Source organism: Schistocerca gregaria, chromosome X (assembly GCF_023897955.1).
Source record: "Schistocerca gregaria isolate iqSchGreg1 chromosome X, iqSchGreg1.2, whole genome shotgun sequence".
Taxonomy (NCBI): Eukaryota; Metazoa; Arthropoda; class Insecta; order Orthoptera; family Acrididae; genus Schistocerca; species Schistocerca gregaria.
Window position 1 is genome coordinate 312411271 of NC_064931.1, and position 24561 is coordinate 312435831.

A 24561-nucleotide genomic window follows, 5' to 3' on the forward strand; every position below is an offset into this window, starting at 1 on the left:
AGCCGTGAGGCTTAGTAACAAGAACAGGATACAGTATTTTAAGAGTAAATTAAAAGAGGTGGTATGGAATGAGGTATATATAGAAAGAGATGCTAATGTGAAATACAATTTATTCCTTAGTGAATTTGTGTTGGTATTGAAAGTATCTCTCCTAAACAGTTATCCATGGACAACAAACGGAATTAAAATCTCATGTAAAAGGTAGAGGGAAAATTATATAATGGCCAGAATAATTCAGGACCTGTGTTACTTGCATTTGTCTAAAGACTGCAGTATTTTAAGGAAAATCATTAAAATATCCAGACGTGTGCATGTCCTGACAAAAGTAAATAATGCAGATAATAAGATTATAACAATGAAAACAATCAGTTTGTAAACCAAACATTGCTCATAATTTTGATAAAAGAACCATTCAAATGCTGTGTGGAACGTGTAAATAACTAACTGTAGAAAAATGTAAGTACATGCAAATTAGTGGTGTGCTGTTTGACAGGAGCACATTGATTAAACATCATATCTAGGAATAATGTTGCAAATTTTCATGAAATAAAATGAGCGCATAAGGTCAACTGTCAGGAAGTTCAATTTTTACCATTAGTTATTGGTAGAATTCTAGGAAAGTGTAACTCATCTATAAATGAGACTGTGTGGAGAAAACTTGTGTAAGCCATTCTTGAGTACTGCTCAAGTTTTTGGGTCCCCACCAGGTCATATTAAAGGTAGAAATTGAAGCAAAACTTAGACATGTGCTGCTACATTTATTACCAGTAGGTTTTATCCACTCATGAGTATTACAGAAACATTCCATGAATTCAAATGGGAATCCCTACAATGAAGAAGACATTCCTTTTGTGAAACACTACTGAAAAAGTTTTGGGAACCAACATTTTTGACAGACTGTCACCAACCTATGTCTTTAGTAAGGACCTTGAAGACAAAATAAGAGAAAACAGGGCTCATATAGAAGCATATAGATAGTCATTCTTCCCTCTGCCTATGAGTGAATCAGGAAAGGGAGTGACTAACAGTGGTACAAGGCATCTTTGTGTAATGAAGTGGAGGTATACCTGTTATCTATTAAGTGCAAGAAAGATAATTATATAAAGCAATTATTGTTATTAATTACTTTTTTCTTGGCAGAACTATTTTACTATAAAAAATTTAAAAAGTCAACTGACCTTAGCTTTCTAGTTTCATGCAACGTGACATTGGTATTTGTAAGTATGGGTACAGAAAGTAAACTTTTTAAATGAATCAGAAAAACTGTAATTCTGGCCATACTGAATGAACAAACAACAAATTTTCAAGATCTTGCTATACTGTGAATTGTGTATGGCATGCTACATCCAGAATCATGAATGCAGGACTGGTTCAATAGTGTGTGGTGATAAATCTTAAATGTAGTTTATGTGTAGTTTGACATCTAATTCATGGCATAGTGAAAACATATTAACATATGTAACCAGTACAACAGGAATCCAGACAGTAATTTAATGGGTAACTGAAATGTAAGAAAGAGAAAGAAACAAGGAGAAGGGGAAACAGACAAGTATTGCAGAATATGTAATTGGACTGAAGATAGAAAAAGGCAAAAAGTGTAATAATGAGGGAAAAATAACCACATACTAAGTTCAGAAAAAGAGAGAAAGTGGAAAAAGGGTTTAAAATTAATATGTGTGAACTTTTTGATAGATATACATTGATGAAAGGTGAGTGGTTGGAGAATGGTGGGATTTCGGGTTCTGCTAAATAGGTCTGGTGTCCACTACACACAGGAGGTGGCTACACGGGTTCCAGGGGCTGCTTGGTGTGGACTGGGTAGTTTTTTAGGTTAGACAGTCTCGGGAAAAATCAAAAAGGGCTCCAGTTTCAAAGGGTACAGGGCAAAGAAACGACAAGAATTGACCAAGCAACAGTAGGTATTGTAGTTGTAAATTGTTGTAGCTGTGTTAGAAAAGTACCAGAGCTTCAAGTGCTGATAGAAAGCACTGAAGCTGAATTCATTATAGGAACAGAAAGCTGGCTAGAGATAGAGATAAATTCTGCCAAAATTTTTACAGAGGTGCAAACCGTGTCCAGAAAGGATAAATTAAATAATGTAGGTGGTGGTGTGTTCATGTCTGTTGGTAGTAGTTTATCTTGTAGTGAAGTTGAAATATATAGTTCCTGTGAATTACTCTGGATAGAGGCTATACTCAACAGTTGTACCAAAATAATAATAGGCTCCTTCTACTGACCCCCTGACTCAGATGATATAATAGCTGAACAGTTCAAAGAAAACTTGATTCTCATTACAAATAAGTACTCCACTCATACAGTTATAATTGGTGAAGACTTCAATCTACCCTCAATTTGTTGGCGAAAATGTATGTTCAAAGCTGGTGGTAGACAGAAAACATCTTTCGAAATTTTACTAAATGCTTTCTCTGAGAATTACTTTGAACAGTTAGTTCATGAGCCCACATGTATTGTAAATGGTTGCGAAAACACACTTGACCTCTTAGCCACAAATAATCCTGATCTAATAGAGAGTGTCATGATGGATACAGGGATTAGTGAACACAAGGTCATTGTAGCGAGGCTCAAAACCATATCAACCAAAACCAGTAAAAATAAACACAAAATATATCTGTTTAAAACAGCAGATAAAAATTCATTTGATGCCTTCCTAAGAGAGAGTCTCCATTCCTTCCAAGCTAATTATGTAAGTGTAGACCAGATATGGCTCAAATTCAAAGATACAGTATTGACAGCAATAGATAGATTAATACTACATAAGTTAATAAGAGATGGTACTGATCCACCATGGCACACTAAACACGTCACAACATTGTTGCAGAAGCAACGAAAAAAGCATGCCAAATTCAGAAGAATGCAAAATCCCCAAGATTGGCTAAGTTTCATGGAAGCTCGAAATTTACTGTGGACATCAGTGCAAGATGCTTTTAATAGTTTCCACAATGAAACATTGTCTCAAAATATGGTAGAAAGCCCAAAGAGATTCTGGTCATACGTAAACTACACCTGTGGCAAAAAACAGTCAATACCATCACTGCACGATAGCAATGGAAATGTTACCGACAATGGCACCACTAAAGCGAAGCTACTAAATACAGTTTTCTGTAATTCCTTCACAATAGAAGGTGAAGTAAATATTCCAGAATTTGAAACCAGAACATCTGTTAGAATGAGTGACATAAAAGTAGATATCTTAGGTGTTGCAAAACAACTCAAATCACTTAAGAAAGGAAAGTCTTCTGGTCCAGATGGTATACCAATCAGGTTCCTTTCAGAGTATGTAGAAACAATAGCACCCTTCTTAGCAGTCATATACAACTGCACACTTGATGAAAGGTCTGTTCCTAAAGACCGGAAATTAGCACAGCTCACACCAATATTCAAGAATGGAAATAGGAGTAACCCATTGAATTACAGTCCCATATCAGTGACCTCAATTTGCAGTAGGATTTTGGAGCATGTACTGTACTCGAACATTATGAATCACCTTGAAGAAAATGACTTATTGTCACATAACCAATATGGATTCAGAAAATATCGGCCTTGTGCAACACAGCACAGCACAGCACATGAAGTAATGAGTGCTGTCGACAAGGGATCTCAGATTGATTCCATATTCCTAGATTTCCAGAAGGCTTTTGATACCATTGCTCACAAGTGACTATTAAGCAAATTGCATGCATATGGAGTATCACCTCAGTTGTGTGAGTGGATCTGTGATTTCCTCTCAGAGAGGCCACAGTTCATAGTGATGGATGGTAAATCATTGAGTAGAAAAGAAGTGATATCTGGCATTCCACAAGGTAGTGTCATAGGCACTCTGTTGTTCCTAATTTACATAAATGATCTAGGTGTTAATCTGAGCAGCCCCCTTAGATTGTTTGCAGATGACCCTGTAAGTTACCATCTAGTAAAATCATCAGACGATCAATTCCAATTACAAAATTATGTAGAGAGAATTTCTGTATGGTGCAAAAAGTGGCCATTGGCACTAAACAAAGAAAAGTGCAAGGTCATCCACAAGGGTACTAAAAGAAATCTGATAAATTTTGGGTATACGATAAATCACACAAATCCAAGGGCTGTCAATTCGACTAAATACCTAGGAATTACAATTACGAGCAACTTAAATTGGAAAGACCACATAGATAATATTGTGGGGGAGGTAAAATAAAGACTGCTCCTTGTTGGCAGAAGACTTAGAAGATGCGCCAAACCCACTAAAGAGACAGCCTACATTACACTTGTCTGTCCTCTGCTGGAATATTGCTACACATTGTGGGATCCTTACTAGGTGTGGTTGATGGAGGACATCGAAAAAGTGCAGAGAGGGGCAGCTCGTTTCATGTTATCACACAATAGGGGTGAGAGTGTCAATGATATGATACATGAGTTGGGGTGGCAGTCATTGAAACAAAGGCAGTTTTCTTTGCAGCTAGATCTATTTACGAAATTTCAGTCACCAACTTCCTTTTCCAAATGCAAAAATATTTTGTTGACACCCAGCCACATAGAGAGAAATGATCATAATAATAAAATAAAAGAAATTAGAGCTGAAACAGAAAGATTTAGTTGTTCCTTTTTCCCATGCACCATTCGAGAGTGGAATGGTAGAGAAGTAGTATGAAAATGGTTTGATGAACCATCTGCCAGGCACTTAAGTGTGAACTGCAGAGTAACCATGTAGATGTAGGTGTAGATGAATTTTCATTGTCTGGCATATGAATACAGCTTATTTAAAATAAAAATGTCATTGACCTAATGCAAATGCTATTTCCTTTACCAAAATAATATAAATTGTTGCCATCTGTATATCAAGAGCTCATGTTCCATCAAACATGATATATATTAACTCAAAATACTGGTATACCAACAAAAACTTACTGCCAATTTTGTTGCAGTAGATGGGTTTATAGCATAAATTTGTTTCCCTTATTTAGGGTAAGACAAATAGGGAATGATTATGTTCAAGTTTTTTCTTCATATTTTGCTGCAATACATGAAGCAAAATGCAGAAAAAACATAAGGTTAAACATAATGCTTCAGTCTGTTCTCATTACTAATAGATGCATAAAATGCACAAAAGAGAAAAAAATACAACATGCTAGTGACATGTCAACAGTTTCATGAGAGTGCGCACACACAAGGCTCTTACATTACTAGATTCTTAGGAATTACAGTGGATAATGAGCTACTGTGGAAACAGCAAATTAACTCCATATGTAAGAAACTCTCCATCCAACCAGGCTTTGGAAGGTCCAACTGTATCAACTGTCCAACATATCATCCTCATCTGATAGGCATCACTGATATGGAGGGGCATGTGGTCAGCACACTGCTCTACTGGCCCTTGCCAGTTTTCATGATGACAGCCACTGCTTCTCAGTCAAGTAGCTCCTTAGTTGTCCTCACAAGGGCTGAGTGCACCCGCTTGCCAACAGTGCTCAGCAGATCCTGACGGTCACTCATCCAAGAGCTAGCCAAGCCTGACAGAGTAAAACTTTAGTAATTTGAGAGAAACCAGTGGCCGTGCCATGGCTGTAAGAAACTCAGCTCCATAATATTCATAATGAAGCAGCTACACAATATGCAGACAAATAGATTCTATGCACAGTATACCATGGACTCTTTGAACCAAACCAGCAGTATGGGGTGACAGTTTCGGGAAACTCAAATAGTCAAGCAAGGAAGAGAGTGTTCACATTACAAAAGAATGCAGTTAGGATTATTTTAAGAAGAAAGGCTTCCAAAATATGTAGAAACTGCCTCAAAAATCTAGGCATTGTAACCTTTACATCTTTGTACATACATATTACAATAATATGCATGACAAAACATAGTTCAGAGTGGATTACAAATGCTAATGTACAGACCCACGACACACAGAGGAAGAACAGTATGCAATGCATATTCTGAAAATGCTTGAAAAAGGACCTCAGTACTTGGATCAAGCTACTAAAAAGACTGTTAAAAACCTACATTATAGTATATATAATCCTAACTTTCTAAAGAAGCTCAAAGACTATCTGATGGAAAATAAATTTTACATTGTTAAAGAGTATCTACTAAAATAAAGTTGTGTAGATAGTAATGTTTGAGAGTTTAACCAGAATGGTTGCTCTTTAGAAATAAGGGGTATTGAATGTTGTCTGTTTTTGATGTGACCTACATTACATGTACATTTATTAACACATTTTAATCCTAAATGATCAAATAAAATTCAGTTCATCAATACATTAACACCCTCCCTACACAAAGTACAACTGCACCCTGGGCAAATATGAAACTGAATGTTGAATTTGTTTTGTATCCACATTGATTGAAAATTTTGTTTTAATATATCTGAGTTCAGTCATTGTAACTAGTACACTACAGCATGTTTGCTACAAGGGCTTATATTTTTACAAAAAAGTATATGACTCAGAATACATTGTGAGCCATATTGTTTTAAAAAAAGTTCAAATGTGAGTGAAATAACTGCTAAGGTCATCAGTCCCTAAGCTTACACACTATGTAACCTAAACTATCCTAAGGACAAACACACACACCCATGCCTGAGGGAGGACTCGAACCTCCACTGGGACCAGCCGCACAGTCCATGACTGCATCGCCTTAGACCGCTCGGCTAATCTGCATGGCATATTGTTTCAAAACCATGCTCTTTAAAATTGTGTTCTTACCTGTAAATTCTGCAGAATTTCTACAGAAACAAATTTCTATACTCTGCTACTTCTCTTAAAACTTTTCACCCTTTTCTGATACAGAATTAACATAGAAGTCCCATGTTCAAAAAAATTACAGGAATGCAGCCAGATGACATCTTTGACAGCCACTGGTGTTTTGACAGATGCACATTCTGTCATTTTCAAGGCACAAAACCTGAAAGGAAGTACTGTGCGAGGGAGCTTAAAACATTGGCATGCAGAGCATTTATAGAAAGATGAAACATACACACACACACACACACACACACACACACACACACACACACATGCACACACACACTATGTAAACACTACTTCCAACACACTATGAAAGATGACTGACATCAGAAGTTATCAACAGTGAATATTAATAATCAATGGAAGAAATAGCATTAAGTCTATCACTCCGTATTTTCACAAGAGAGAAAGCAGAATTTCTCACAGAACTTAAGCAAAAGCTTCCATCTCTATTCATAAGGTTACTTGCTAATTTAATTTCAACTGCTTTCTTAATAATAATATCCCTATACTGGAAGTGCTTGCCATAATTTCCATGTTGTATAGCATAGGATGACTGGTGCAAAGGCAATTTTCTGCAAAAGCATATTTGCTTACTTTTTGTAAGTGTATGTGATGCTTGTGCTCAGTACATCAGTCCTCCATAGCACTGATGGTCTGACTAACATATAATATGCCACAACTGCAAGGATTTTGAGAGATACCCACTTTACACAAACCAAGATCATCCTTTATTGATCCTAACAGACCCCTAATCTTAGATGGTGATCAAAAAACACATCTGAGATTAGGCCCCTTTTAGAATCTATGAAGGGTAAAGAATGAAGGATGATCTTGGTTTGTGTAACGCAAGTGTCTGTTTCATTCCTCGCAGTTGTGGCATGTCAGATATTGGTCAGACCATCAGGACTGTGGAGGACCAATGTACTGAGCATAAAGGTCACACATGTTTACAGCAGCTAAGCAAATCTGCTATTGCTCAACACTATCTTGGCACTGGTCATACTTCTGATGTCAGTTATGTTTGGTAGTGTAGTAGGGCTTAGAGAGAGAGGGGGGCAGGGGGGAGTGTGTGTGTGTGTGTGTGTGTGTGTGTGTGTGTGTGTGTGTGTGTGTGTTTTACTTCTTGGAAGTGATCTGCAATCCAAGGTTTTAAAGTCCTTTGCAAAATGTTTCCTTTCTGCTTTCGTTCATTGAAAATGACAGAGTGTGTACTTGTCCAAACTTCAGCAATTGTTGAAGACATCACCCAGCAGCATTCCTCTAAGTTATCTGCACATAGTATATGCCAGGAAACTCAGGTCTCATAAAAGTGCCATATTTATTGCATAGCTACTACATCTGGGTTACATATACACTGAATAAAAAGAGATTCTGAGTAGCAATTCAATGCGTAGTTATTTCCTGCACAGTGTGTTTTCAGTTATGTAAGGTTATATAATTGTACTATTTTAAGGAAAATTGCTGCTCACCATATAACAGAGATGCTGAGTTGCAGATAGGTACAACAAAAAGACTCTCACAATTAAAGCTTTCAGCTGTTAAGGCCTTCGTCAACAATATGCAGACTGCAGTCATGTGTGTGAGTTGTGTTTGTGTGTGTGTGTGTGCATGTGTGTGTGTGTGTGTGTGTGTGTGTGTGAATATGTCTGTCTACTGTTGACGAAGACCATAACCACCAAAAACTATAATTGTGAGAGTCTTTTTGTTGTACCTATCTGTGACTTAGCATCTCCGCTATATGGTGAGTAGCAACTTTCCTCCTCATAATATTGTTACATTGCATCCTGTATTTTCCTTTGTTTGATTGTACTATTTCTTTCTTTCAGTTCTGGAATTCCTTTCTTCAGTTGTTTGTGTACCCTCATCGTAGATTGACAGCAGTGCTTGTCATTTTGTGGTTTACTGTTTCATTTGGGTGAGTTCAAAGTGTAACAGGAGTATAAATTCTTATCATATTTTCTATGGATGAATTTCATCTATATTTACTATATGATGTCCTAGAATTATACATTTTTCAGTTTGATGAACATATAAATCTGACTCAATGTTTTTGTACATTGTTGCTCATAACTTTGCTCTGCAATGTTTCAAAAATATTTACATGCACATGGGTTACACCCTAAACAAACAAAAACTTGACATAGTAACTACCACAAATGGCAGTCAAAAAGATTAAAATACCTTGCTGATATATTGATTTCCTTTGTTTTGATGGTTATCAGCGAAAAAGCTATTCCTTGTAAATGTTACTGTAAAAGTAAGATAACTGGTAAATTCTAGAATTAACCAATGAAACCTAAGATTTACCATTGTAGTGTGGTAAAAGTCCAAAATTTATCATAATATTCATAGATTTCAAACTTTTACCAAGAGACATTGTTAAACCTATGGATTTACCAGTGCTAACTGGTACAAGCTGGGTCGAAGACTCCCGCCTCTGTTGTGCACGTTCAGACAAGTTTCATTGTTGCTAATTTTGCATTCAGATAAGTTTATTTGTTGGCAATTATGAGGTCTCAGTCCACTCACCGCTATGTAGTTTCAGTCAGTGTTGAGCATCGTGTGTATGGTCATCTTTGTGACTCATTTTAGTGGTCTTTCTCCTGAAGCTTTGCATCAGAATGAGTTATGTTATGTGTAACAGATTTTATGAACTTTTATGTGAATCAGTGAATAAGAAGGACAACTATTTTTATATAACTGCTGAGCAGTATAATATTCTGTTAAGTAAAGTGAAAAATGCAGAAATTGTTTCTGATGAAAAACCTGTTCACTACAGACCTTTGAATTGGAGGTGAAGACAAACTCATAGCACTGGTGTCTACTGAAAAATAAGAAATTTGTTATTATGTTCAGTTTAATGAACTGTTTAATGTACTATATGAAACCCACATTGCTATAGTCCACGGATGATTGTGGAACTGAATCGTAAATACAAGAATGTGACTATTGAATGAATCATTTCTTATTTGAGATTATGTCAACCATGTCGGAAAAATGCTTATGTAAATTGTCTTCCATATTATGTAATTTGAAATGCCACAATAGTCAGCCTTGTTGTAACAAAAATTAATGTTCACAAGGTAACAGTTTTTACAAAAATTTTCACTAATATGGAATATTGCTTATTATAATCACATTGGAATGTAGTAATGTTTAAAACACATAAATTTACAATAAATACAAACTACTTCAATAAATTGCTAAGCTGATTTTTTTAAAATGAATATGGTTTTACTAGTTGGTATGGGTACGTCCTAAGATTCACCAATGTCTCTAGGTAAAACATCAAAATCTAGGCATATAATAAGAAACTTCAGACTTGTACCATATTGTGATTGTAAGTCTTGGGTTTCACCAGTTAACTCTAGGATTTACCAATCATCTTACTTTTACAATGACATAAACACATATAAAATGTATGTTGAATGACTTATTAAATGATATGTTCTATTATCAGAAATTGTATATAGAAGTAATATATACAACCTGCACCAATTTCTGCAATTATTTCTTTCCATACAATGGTGACTACACCATCAGACATTAAATGTGGGGTTTTTAGAATGTACAACTGATGACTAAATATGTCACTTTATCCAGTAAGCATCTTCTTTTTGTGATGTATCCCCTGATAGTGCCTCACTCTTTACTAATCTGTTATTTTCTCTCTAATTGCAAGGTTTTGCAATGACTGAATCTTTCCTAGATGTGTCACTGCTTTTGTTATAGCAAGAACAAATGTGATTTATGGAACATAGTGCTTTATGGAGAAACATGTAAGATATGTGAAGTATAGAATGTTCATAGTGCAAAACACGTTGACTGAACAACAGTAATACAATTTACAGAATAGTCCAAACACCCATTTGTGACTGCTTAAATAATACCATTAGGCTCACCAGAGCACCCCAGGTGACCAACCCAGGTGGCCTCTATAAGCGGATCTGTGAATTGCATGGATGCACAGTCTCTCAAATGGCACACATCATGATTGAAGGCACAACACTCCTCCCTTCTACAGGGTGGGAAAACCACATACATATATAAAAACACTAGGCATAGAAAAATACATGGTACAGAAAAAATGCAGGTTACAGAAAAAAAGCACTTGGTACCATGAAAATAAGCACAGATTGCTTAAGACACTGAGATTTCATCCATTTCATTGCCTGCCTATGGTGGTTGCTGCAGCATGTGTCAGGCAGGCTCTGGCAAGTAGGTGCGGAAGTGATCAGGGAGCAGTTTCGCATACTATCCCCCTTGTGAGACAGTAAGACATATCGGGGATGATGTCTCCATAGCAACATCCTTGTTGAGGTTAGCAGTTGGCACTGGAAATGTCGGCTGGGGCATCAGAGATAATGGCTGCATAGGACCCAACAATGGAGGCAGTGTTGGCTGTGGCATCAATTGCAGTGGGGACAGCACCAGCAGTGACAATTGAGGAGTGGGGATGGAAGTAGGAACTGCAGAAAGTGATTATCAAGCAATAACCACAGCTGCCATGTAAACCGGTCTTCTGTGACACAGGAACAGGTGTCAAGGATAGAGTAGGTAGTGGCTCCTCAAGAACAGACTCTGTTGTGCATGGCCACAGTCGGTCAAAGTGACAAGACATCTGCCTGACAGGAGTGCGGATGACTCACAGGTGTCGGCCCCAGTGACACTCAATGAAGGCAGGAACTCAGTTTGGCCAACGGCTCAAACCATGAGCCAAGACAGGTGCATTTGACCAGAGTTGATGTGGAGCCAATGATGCCAGTGGATGCAGCAGGTGAAGGAGGATCTGTGACTGGCATCCATGAAGCAGCTCTGCCACACTCTTGTCCCCCACCAGAGTGAAACAATATAAACTCAAAAAAACTCTATAGAGCAGCTTCAGAGGACCTGGCAGATACATACTCCCACATTTGAGTTTCAAATGTCCAAACCAAGCATTTGGCCTCATCATTAGATTGAGGATGAAATGGGGTGGCTGTGGTAAACTCTACTAGTCTGACAAAAAGATGAAAATTGGGGTCTGTGATCAGTAACCATGTTATATGGATGTTCCTCAATTGCAGCAATCGTAGACAGGGCCAAAATAGTGGCTGCCACAGATGTGGATGGACAATGTGCCTCATAGGGAACCTTGGAATAGCCATCCACTACAATGAGTGAATACTGATTTAAGAAGGGCGAGCAATATTGACATGCAGACACTGCCATGGGGACTACGGCATTAGGCAGGGGATAAAAACACCCACGGGACCACCTGTTGCTGAACACAGTGAGTGGAACCGGCAGTAAGCTGTGTAATGGCCCAGTCTATGCCGGACCAACACACATGCCAACAGGCCATAGCTTTGATGAAATGACCAACATGTAGAAGCCACAGTACATTATGACATAAGTAACCTGGAGTCACAATCTGGAGAACAACATCCACCATAGCTAAGAAAAGAGCCTTGTTAAACACAGAAATGCAGTGCTGGAGGAAGAAGTAATTACACAAGAGATACAAGGCACAGCCTGAGGGTTTTTCCAGTCAACTGTGCTGCACAAAAGAGAGGACATGACAAAGCGCAGGGTCTGCAGTGACAGCCAATGCTATCATGGCACTAATGTAGGGGAAACCATTGACCACATTCTAGTCCTCAGTACATAAATAGAAACAAAGTAGCTCATCCTTTTTAAAGGCTGGGTCTGTCCTGACTTGGAGGCAAGATAAGGCCTTGGCTTTGGTGGGTTGTGCCATCAGCTGATAATGGAGCTGATAATGATAACGGGAGTGGAAGAGAGCCCACCGCTGCAAACGATGCACTGCCTTGCCTAGCACAGAAGCCAAAGGGTTGGAAAGAGCAACCAATAGCCTGTGATCCATGATTAAATGGAACAAGACATGAAATTTCTTGATCGCTAAAGCTTCCTTTTCAATATGAGAATTCTGCTGCTGATTGCTAGTTAAAGTCTCAGAAGCATAAGCAACGTTTTGTTCAGACCCATTGACATATCTGTGCATCAAGACTGCACCATGACTGTACTGCACCATGACTGTAGCCAACACAAGATGCTGATTCACTCAAAAGTGGTTGGAAATGGTGCAGATTGAAGCTTATATTTAAGGAAAGGGAACACTCGATCACAAGCTGGGGACCAGAAAAAAGGCATGTTTTTATCCAAAAGCGCATACAGGAGTTGAGGAAGAGTGGATGCGACCAGCAAAAACTTATGGCGGCATGCCTCTTTACCTATAAATGTTTGCTGGCCTTAACAGAGGTCAGCTGTGGCAAAGCCGCAATCGAATCAACATGGTGGTGCAATAGGTTGACTTCTGCGTGAGAAATGTCAAAACCTAGGAATTCAATTGACAGCTGAAAAAATTGAGATTTGGCAAGATTACTCTTGAGAACCACAGACTGAAAAACAGAAAACAATGCTAGGAGTCTGCTAAGGTGGTCTTCAGTGGAAGAACGCTAAACAATGCTATTGTCGAGGTAACTGATGCAGCTGGGCACAGAGGCTGTCAACTGTTCTAAAAAATGCTGAAAATTCTGGGCATTCTAGTGATGCCAAAAGGCAAGCATTGATACTGATATAGGTTGAAAGGTGTATTGACAATGAGAAGGTGCCTAGCGGCCTCTTCCTAGGGGAGCTGGAGGTACACTTCTGACAAATCAGTCTCGGAAAAGTAGTGGCCACTTGGTAATTTTGTGAGCAGCTTGTCAGGACAGAGCAAAGGATCTATCTTGGACTGTGAATTAATCATGACACTGAAGTCACCATAGAGGCATAGCTTACTTTTTGGCTTCTTAACGATGACCAGTGGTGTAGCTCTTCACAGAAAGAAATAGACCTAATGACATTGAGCGATGTCAACTTGTGTAATTGAACCTTGACAGAGTCACTCAATATGACAGGTGCCTGCCATGCCCACTCTCTTTCATGCCTGAAAACCAGCAATAAAACCAAGCCAAGGGGAAAACAGAGATGAAAACTCAGAGCAGACGGTCTCCAGTTGCTGATACAGAACTTGATCCGACAATAACATTGCCTTAGTGGTAATGGAGAAACCAAAAGCATTAAACACATCTAACCCAAAAAGGTCTGCAATATGGGAATGATCCACAACACGGAAGGTGAGAGAGAGAACAGCAGATTTTTAAAGACAGGAGTGGAGAATTTATGTAGGATCAAGATCTGCTGTTTATTGTAGCTAACCAACTTCTGTGAAACCTATGTGAATGAAGGAGCCCCAAGTCCACATATCTTTGTGCATTTACTAAAATCAGTTCAGCTGATTTCAATGATAAGCTGGCTGGATCTTAAAAAGGAGCAAGTTGGCACAACAACTGATAAATGCACAGCAAAAGCCAGCAAAGAAAGAAAGCCCTATACAGGTTGGCATCACCCACACTAAAAATCTGGAAATGCTGGAGTAACCATGTCTTGTAGAAGTCCCAATCTTCAGCTGATTCATCATATGCCTCTTGCATTTTTAGTAGTTTATTAAACACACATAAGTCAATAACCAATTTGTTCAGGGAGACGGTCATTGTGGCGATAACCAACTCTGTCCCATGCGACGAAGGCCATACTGCTGCAACAGCTTCCCCATCTTCCCAAACACTTGCAGTGTTCCTAACAAGGGTTGACTGAGCAACATCCGATATCCGGTACCTCCACCCCCCCCCCCCCCCCCCTGCTCCCACCTGCCATGCAGCAAACTAGCAATCTGATTGCTTGCAGCCTGTGATACTTCAAAGGACTGTGCTATACTGAGCACATCCGTAAGTGATAGATTCTCACATTGAAGTGCTTTTTTTGTGGACTTCCCTATCCACAACCAGATGAATAAATAATAGCATTAACACCATGTGATTGGTGTAGGGTTTGTGACAGGTACTAGTGATAAATTTACAACAATGGCTCAACCTGTTTAGTTCTACAGCCCAGGCTGTGTAATATTGGACTGGGTCTTTCTGACAATGATAAAATTCTACACACAGCACATTAATATGCATTCTGTCACAGTAATATGTTGAGATAAGCTAGCACATTTCATCATATGATAGGCTAGCTGGATCTTAAAAAGGAGAAAGTTCTTACAACAACTGATAAATGCACAGTAAAAGCCAAGAAAGAAAGAAAGCCCTATTCAGGTTGGCATTGCCCATGACAAAAATCTGGAAATGCTGGAGTAACCATGTATTGAAGAAGTTCCAGTCTTCAACTGATTCATCAAATGCCAGAAAGGGCAATGTTGTACTGACAGGAGAATAGCCTGTCGCAAATGTGCTAAGGCCACCTGACTGAGAGCAGTGGAGAGACACTGCCGTTGTTCCTTGAAATCTTGCTGCTGGGAAATGATACATTGGAGTATTTCTTCCATCAAGATGTTTGTTGGGTCACTTAGCACTGATACTAACACATGGAGAAAATGTAAACCTCACTTATCATCAAGTTTATTACAGCAAGAACACATGCAATTTATGGAACATAGTACATTATAGAGAAACACGTAAGATACAATGAATTACAGGTGTGCATAGCACTGAATACATTGACTTTACAACAGTAATACAAGTTCCAGAATAGGCTGAGCACTCATTTGCGATCACTTAAATAATACTGTTTCCCTGCTAACTTACCAAAGCTTGCCCGGGGCCGATCCAGGAGCCCTCTATAAGGCAGCCTGTGAACTGCATGGCTAAGCAATCTCTAAAATCATGCGCATCATGAGTGAAGGTGCATCAGTTTTTTAATCCTTTATTATTATTTCGTGTTTCTGTTTTTTATCTTGTAATATTGAAATGATATATTTGATTTCTGTGGGCTACAATAGTATTATGTATGGTGTTTTACATTTGAGTACTAGTAATTCCTTGAAACACTTACCCATATACTTATATCTTAATGTTCCTGATTATTAAACACTCTTGAGTTTCAGGAGGGATAAGTTAGGTGAAGAATAATGTTAAAGTTATGAATAGAAGCTCTATCTGAAGGCATTTTTTATTGTTTCTGATTGTTCCTTTCATACTTTCATTTGCTGTTTTTTTTACCAAGAATTCTTTGAAATATTTGTTTTTTGGATCATAAATTCTGTTTTTATAATAAATTCAAATGCCATAATAGACATGTGGCCAGCCACATTCTGTACCTTACATTTTCTATGTGAAAACCTCATCTTTGGTAAAATGTCATGAAACACAATCTGTGCAGAAAATTTGTCATAATAAAAGTTTGGCACTGTGTGTGCGCTGCTACACAGAATTATTTTGTATTTTTATTGCAATTTAATGCTCTCAACATACATTATTCAACCAGATTTTAACTGACTTACTTTTAAAATTAAAACCCTTCAAAGTCAAAATATCACTCATTGCTGCATGGCCAGTATCCCTAAATGAGGGGAACACACTGACTGACAAGAAAGTGTAGCATGTGGAAGACATGGATGAATTTCAATTAAACTTTATACACATACACGCCATTGGTGGGTATGTAAATGATTGGAGTTGCAATTCTCTGTGACAGGTAGAATGGCCACCAGAGTGCATTATTTTTTCATGTTCAGTGTTGTTACCAGGAATAGTAGGGTATATAAGGGGCATGGACAATGACAGATGCCGAGTGATCACTGTAAAGGAATGATTATATCACATACTCATGTGAGACTGCATTATCAGCAAGTGACAGAGGTTTTAAAGGGGACCCATTGTGGGGCTCCATGTGTCTGTCTGGGCTAATCACGCAATTTCCAGATTTATGGGTCATTCAGATGTGAAAGTGCCATGATGTTGGACTGCATGGGAAGATATTGACAGGCATACTTTTCCTCAATGTCCCGGTCGAACACATCTGATTGCCACAAGGCAGGTTTGTCTTACTGCATAGCAAATGTACTGTGACCCCTTCACATCTGCATCTACCATCCAAGAATAAGTAATATAGTCCCTAAAACATTCCATGTCATCCTGCACCATTGCTTGGAGACAAGCAGCACCTGAACTATGGAATTACCATCCAAAGCATAGGCTACCATTAACACCACAACGCAAATGGCTGTGTTTGCAGTGGTTCCATGACTGGGAAGCATGGACTGCTGAAGAATAGCATTGCACTGTGTTGGGTGATAGCCACAGCTCTGCACTAACCTCAATGACCGCAGTTGGTGAGTATGATTTTGACTGTGGGGAAGAGCCCATTCTTCCAGTGTTTCAGAGAGTCACAGTGGCTTTACTCTTGATGTCATGGTGTTGAGAGCCACTGGGCATGTCTTCAAGTCATGGGTGGTACTCATTGAGGGAACTCTCATAGCACAATGATATGTCGTGGACATCCTGCATCCTTGTGTATTACTTCTCATGTGACAATATCATGATGCCATTTTTCAAGAGGACAATACTAATCCACACATTGAATGTACCTCTATGAATGCTATGCATGATGTTGAGATACTTCCACAGCTATAAAGTTCCCCAAACTGTCCTGACAGAACATGGATGGGACCACCTCGAACATCAATGCTGTTCCATCACCAAGTATGGAGGATATCAATGGCCAGTTACAACAATTGTGAGCCAGCTTGCCCCAGGAGAGAATACAATGGCTTTATGACAGCTTTCCCAACCAAATCAGTGCAGAGATCCATCCACGTCAGAGGGGATGACAATGTTATACTGATAAATGAGCTGATATTGCCAGTTGTTAGCAGCATCCTACTTAGACAGTGAATGGACAATTCCACCATGGTTTGATATCAAAATTCAAAAAATGCTGGGGAAGCAGAAATTGTTTTACTCTCTGTTATAAAAGGTCTGTGGAAATCTCAACAGCCAAAACAGCAGAAATTCATGTGTCTATAAAAAGATCAGTGCAAGAAGCATACAACTTCCACCTTCATACCACATCAAATGGTCTCATCAAGAAACCATAAAAATTTTGGTCCTACACTATGTGGTTCAAAGGCTTCTATCCAGTCACTCATCAAACAGTTAGATGCAGCAATAGAAGACAGCAAAAGGGAAGATAAAGTTTTAAATTTCATGTTTAGAAAAATCATTCATGCAGTAGGACTATACAGACATACCGTTGTTTAACCATCATACAGACTGCCATATGGAAGCTGTAGAAATAGGCGTCCCTGGCACTGAGAAGCAATTGAAAGAGTTGAAAGGAAATATGTCATCTGATCTACATGGAATCCCAGTTTTACAGAGAGTGCTTAGTTTGGTCCCTAACTTAACCTGCATTCATCATGAATCTCTTGCCAATGCATAAGTCCCAAGTGACCAGAAAGAAACATAGATGACTCCTGTACATAAGAAGCATAAAAGAACAGGCTCATTAAATTAGATACCAATATTATTGACATCAGTTTTCAATAGAATTTTTGGACATATTCTGTGTTCAGATATAATAAATTTTCTTGAGACAGAAAAGCAACTGTTCATAAATCAGCGTATATTTATAAAGCATTCTGCATGTCAAACTCAGCTTGCTCATTCCTCACACAGTATCTTGCAAGCAATAGATAAAAGGCAACAGGCACATTCCATATTCCTAGTTTTCCCGAAAGCATTTCACACAGTACCCAGCTACATATTGTTAATAGATGTCAAAACCTACAGAATAGTTTCCATGGTATGTATGTTTCTCAAAGGTTTCTTAAGCTATAGAACCCAGTATCTCTTTCTGGATGATGAGAACTTAGCAGAAATAAGAGTAACATAAGGAGTTACCTAGGGAAGTGTAATAGGACTGACCTTGTTGTCTAAAAGATCTTATGGATAAGCTGAGTAGCAATCAGCAACTGTTTGTTGGTTATGTCATTGTAAATGGGAAATCCACTATAGGAGATCACAGGATGATTTAGAAAGAATTTCTATTTGGTGTGATGAATGGCTGCTTGCTTTAAATGTAGAAAACTGCAAGTTAATGGAGATGAGCAGGATAAATATGCCTGTACAGTATTTAGGATGCTGCTTGCCATAGTTACATCAATTATACATCTAAGTGTAACATTACAAAGCAGTAATAGAATGAGCATATAAGTTTGGTAGTAGGGAAGGTGAATGGTTTACTTTGCTTTCTAGGGAGAATTCAAGAAATGTGTGTCTCATCATAAAGATGACCATGTAGAGTACTCTAGTGTGCCCGGTCTTGAGTACTGCTCACATCTTTTGGATACCCACCACTTCAGATGAAAGGGAGACAATGAAGGAATTCAGAGGCCTGCTGCTAGATTTGCGACCATGGAGGGAAGACAACATTGTTCTGAGAAACACTGTTGAGAAAATTTAGAGAACTGATATTTGTGGCTGGCTGGAGAATGTTTCTACTACCAATGAGGTACATTTTGCTAAGAACCATAAAGACAAGATAAGAGAAATTAGGGCTCATACAGTGGCACATACACAGTTTTTTTCCCACATTCCACTTGCAATTGGACAGGTAAGGCAATAGTAGTGGTACAAGGTACCCTCTACCATGCACCATATGGTGACTTGCAGAGTATGTATGTGGATGCAGAAGTTCTTTGTAAATTTGACTCAGTTTTAGAATCACTGACCTAGCATAATACACCTCTCAGCACATGAAGTTTCATTTTGTTACTTCCTCCCTTTCTGGGTGCTTCACTTTTCTTGTCAGCCACTGAATTTACATTAGCTACTGAATTTGTAACTAGCCAACATGGTTTTGTTTTACAGCTGTAAATGAAAACTAAAACCATGATGATGGGAATATATAATCAAAAGATACGGCCTTAAGAACAATAATAAATTTATTTTTGCAGGTAATACGAGTTATTCAAAGCTTGAAAACTGTTCATACCTGTTACACGTCACTACAATTGTAAAATTATGACTTTCAGAATATTGTACTAAGTAATTTGTAGATATCATTCATTGAGGTTTCCTTAACACATTTATCACTGCATTTATTATTTATCATACATTTTAGCTTCCTAGTTCTGGACTATACAACAATTTTACATTTGCCTTAACAAATCTGCCCTCATTCTTAATATTGGAATTTAAGTCACATAGTAGAAGGTACACTTGATTGATTAATTTTACATCAGAGACTCTGAAATCACCAGTGAAACATTTTATTGGAATATACAAACACTCCATCTTTGATAGCGTATTGTACTGTGGGTTACAAACAGCAGTACGTCCACAATGCACCAAAGTCCACTCTTCATCCACATACAAGTCAACAATGGTTAAGAACATAAACACACACACACACACACACACACACACACACACACACACACACACACACACACATGCCCGAGGGAGGACTCGAACCTCCAGCAGGAGGGACTGCACAATCTGTGACATGGCACCTCAAACCGCACAGCGTCTCCACGCAGCAAACATAAACATAGAAACAACTTGGGTGCTGATACAAGCAGTTGCTGACAATAAGTATGAACACAACATGACAACAATTACCTGCTGCACTGTGCATATAAAGAGTAGGGCTCTGTTATATGGTATGATGGATGCTGTGCCATTTGCACCAGTCATGTGACCCACCACAAGCAGCATCTGGAGTTGATGTGACTTACCAAACAAAAGTGCTGGCAGGTCGATAGATACACAAACATACACACAAAATTCAAGCTTTCGCAACCAATGGTTGCTTCTTCAGGAAAGAGGGAAGGAGAGGGAAAGACGAAAGGACGTGGGTTTTAAGGAAGAGGGTAAGGAGTCATTCCAATCCCGGGAGTGGAAAGACTTACCTTAAGGGAATAAAAGGACAGGTATACACTCGCACACACACACACACACACACACACACACACCACACACACACACACACACATATACCCATCCGCAAATGTCTGCTTGATGTCATAACCTAAATCTTAATATCTGTAGTGACATTTACATGTTTAATAAAGTGTTTGCACACTTTAGTTTGTAAATAATTTAGATTTTTTTCATATAGTTCAATAATTGTCACCCTGTATGTTTGCATCAGTGACACCAGAAGTGTGGAAGTGTTGCTGAAGCCACTTCTCATAAGTCTCCCAGTCTTCAGCCACATTATCATAAGGGGGAGAGGGTGGCTGGTACACCAACAGTGTGGAAGCCTGCATAGTCAATGTGGCTCACAAGTTTTTGATAGAAACCATAAGTGGCCACTGTCACTGGAGAAGAGATTGGAACACTGCCTCTATAGACAGAAGAACTGAAGGAACAGCCAGGCAGACTGAGCACACAGAAGTGAACACCACAAGTGATGCCAATTGTATCTTCCTGTAAGACAGAAACAACAGCATGACCACAATGAACCAATGGCATGGAAGCCTGCATAGTCAATGTGGGTGACAAGTTCACAATAGCAACCATAAGAGCCTGCTGCTGCTCAGTGAGAGATTGGAGCACTTCCTCCATGAACAGAAGAGGAAGAACAACCAAATAGACTGAACAAACAGAACACTACACTCATCCCCAGTTGTATTGTACTGCAAAATACAAACAATAGCAATGCCACTATGAACCAAACAACAGTTGAGAAGACAGACATAAAATAGAAACAATCTAGGTACTAATACAAGCAGTTGCTGCCAATAAGTATGAACACAATGTGAAAGTGAATTCCTGCTGCACTGTGCTTGTGAAGAGGAGGGCTCCAATAGATGGTGTGGCAGATGATGCATCATGTGTACAAGTCATGTGCTCTACCACAGGTAGCCTCTGGTGGCCAGCCCGTGCAGATGCCATTAGCAGAACATGCTAATTGTAGCAGAATGGCATCCTGGCACTGCAGCATGTATCCAAGTATTATGTACAGGGTTATAGCAGATAGAACTGCAGGAATGCAGTCATGTGATAAATTAAGAGTAACAATCTGCCTTAGACTGCAATTAAGTGACCTTCAGTTTTATTTTAATGTAACAGATTTTGAGTTTTGTAGCCTCATATTCCAATGTACCTGATTCATATACATAATACACATGTGATAAGTTTGTGATATGCTGACCTTAGCATCATATCTTTCTGACATCTGTTGGCCTGCAGTAACATTATGACACCAAGACATCTCCCCAGTATTACCATTTCCCACATCAATTTGAGGTATATGGTAAATATGAAGATGAGGCTAGAAGCCTCAGAATCAATCTTCTTAAAATAAAATTGAAGATAACTTAATGGTAACCTGATGCAATTCCATTGTTACTTTGTAGTCGTACAAAATTTTTACAGTATTTTACATATGTCACTGTTATGATTGTCATTATGATTTTCATAGTCTGAAACACTACACACAATTGCCTTCTTCAAACTCTGAAATTGACATTCATGAATTCTTCAATACAGTTATAGCACTTTCTTGCTAGAAGAGTAAAAAAGACATCTTTTCACTGAACCACTCTCCACACTGAATATATACCTGCCTTTATGTTTATTGTAAGCTTTTAACTAAATATACTCTGGTGTTGGAAACTGTGTGTTGGAAGTTTAAAATTTTCTCTGTGACAAGTACTGGAAAGGGAAAGTTTAATGCATATGCTTAAAAAAATCAAGAGCTTGTAAATGTACAAGGAAGTATTTTAAATTTCTTAGGCCAGCATGACACCCTCTGTTTGGCTGTTCACATGCTCCTTACCATTTTTCTTATACTAGTAGCTTCATGACATTTATTGAATTCTGCCAGAAGATTGTGCCAAAACAAACAACTGAATCAAAGTAACAGTGGTAAATTATCTTTCTAGAAGCCATGTTTGGGGCACCTGACAAAATAAACTTTTATAATGCTAAGTCATTTAATTTATTTGCTAAGTAGTTAAAATGCACTTTCCAATTTAAATTTTTTCAAGATTTAATCTTTACATGATCTACTTCTGTGACTTCCGGCCTTAATCTTGGTTTTGGTGACATACAGTTGTAGCTCATTTTGATGGAAACATGATTAACAGGTTTTTTTTTTTGTATTTTCAATATTTTCTGGAAAATTTTCAGGCATCTCATTTTCAGTTAGAATATTAACGTATAATCTGCAACTACAACTGAATGATTATCAACAGTAGGGTTAGGTCATTTACATTGGATGGAGAGAAATACTATGGAATTCAATGGAAAATTATTTTTCACTCAGAGAAGTAATTACTTAAATTTAATGTCATAATTACTCTTTGCTTCCTATCTTCCAAGTATGAGGTTAACCACTCTAAACCACTACCCCTGATCTTATACATGTGTAATGTCATAAAATTCAGGAGACATTTACTGAACTGAATCCTTATGTCAGATAACAGCATCCTGTGATCATTTACCATTATTTAATGCAAAGGCCATATTTTATGTAAATTCACTGATGACCCACACTTTCTATACACATGTTTTTGCATTGATACATGATTGTACATACATTTTCCTTCTTCCAGGTATTATGGCTTGACTGCCTGGTTTCCAGAATACATAAAGTTAATGAAAAATGAGGAATATTCAAATAAAGCTCAATATACAAATGGTAAAAACTTTACAAATTATACATTTAACAGCAGTATTGAAAATCAGGTGTTCCATGACTGCATTTTCAATAATGTTCAGTTTAGCCACTTGACACTAAGTCATGTGATATTTGAAAACTGCACATTGGACAATGTTGAATTTACCAATATCAAATCAAGCAGGACATACTTCAAAAACTCCATAGTCAAATATTCCAGGTATATGTATGTTCCTATTGTATTTAATTTATATGGATTTTGTGTGTGTGAGTGTGTGTGTGTGTGTGTGAGTGGGAGGGGGAGAGAGAGAGAGAGAGAGAGAGAGAGAGAGAGAAAGAGAGAGAGAGACCGAGAGAGAGAGAGAGAGAGAGAGAGAGAGAGAGAGAGAGAGAGAGAGAGATCTCAGTAAAATTAATTTCTATAAGTAGTGTACTTAGACATTATTTATTGTTGTAACTTCATTAGATTATAACACATGCCTTCCTCAGCTATGTCCAGTTGTTTTCATTCTCAGGTTGATTGTTGACTCTTAGTCTAACCTACATTACTTCATGATACCAACATACAGTTTGCTTAGTTATTCCAATACCAAGATCAGTCACATCTTAACAGTAATGTACTATTGATAAAGCACAGATGATACTCCAAGTAACTGACATAGCATGCTACAGTGGAATCTATTGAGATTATAGGCAAACAGACTCTATTTACCACTAGTTTCATATAGGCAGGACTGCCAATGGGAGATTGGAGATATTTTGTGAGATTTTAGGGGTTCCACAAGAATGAATTTGGAATTATATTGTATGCAGTTTCAATTAAGGATGCCACATGCTGAAGATGAGCTAATACTGGCAGTTTTTGTTCCATACTGCATCAAAATGTCTAGGAAACAAAGAATGTAATCCAGAGGTGTGGATCAAGAACAGTACTTCAGCTCACTCTGAAGGTATTATTTATTTGGTCGATGTGATCTGATATTATACAGTGTGTTACAGATACTGAACAACACCAGCAAATAAGACTTCAAGGCTTTACACAGTTGTGTATTTTCTTCCATCTATTTTAGACTTGAGATGAGCTTACTGAATAGCTGAAAGCCCTTGTGGAATGTTTCCTTTTGATACAATTGTGTGTTAGAATGTAACACATACAGGTTGAAATTTGTTGTAGTGTTATACTTGTGAATTTCACTGTTTTTCTTAGTTGACACTATGTGGTTTTCTAAGAATTTTACTATCTCAAGAATATTAGGCAAGGCATTGTCAGGATCTGTAAGTTCTTAAAACTAGATTTTCAAGAGTCTCTAGTTTTGCTTACATTATCATGGCAAGTGTGTTGTCTCATTAACATATAATA

The 24561-nt window shown here is 38.1% G+C and overlaps 1 protein-coding gene across 2 annotated transcripts in view; it reads left to right on the forward strand.

The window, feature by feature from the left end:
- The window catches only part of LOC126298917 (synaptic vesicle glycoprotein 2B-like), a 225480-nt gene that overhangs the window by 155662 nt on the left and 45257 nt on the right, over window positions 1-24561 (forward strand). For both annotated transcript variants that reach the window (XM_049990457.1, XM_049990458.1), the window contains exons 8-9: window positions 8570-8658; window positions 23137-23421. In XM_049990457.1, the coding sequence (XP_049846414.1) occupies window positions 8570-8658; window positions 23137-23421 (374 nt within the window). The remainder of the gene's footprint in view (window positions 1-8569; window positions 8659-23136; window positions 23422-24561) is intronic.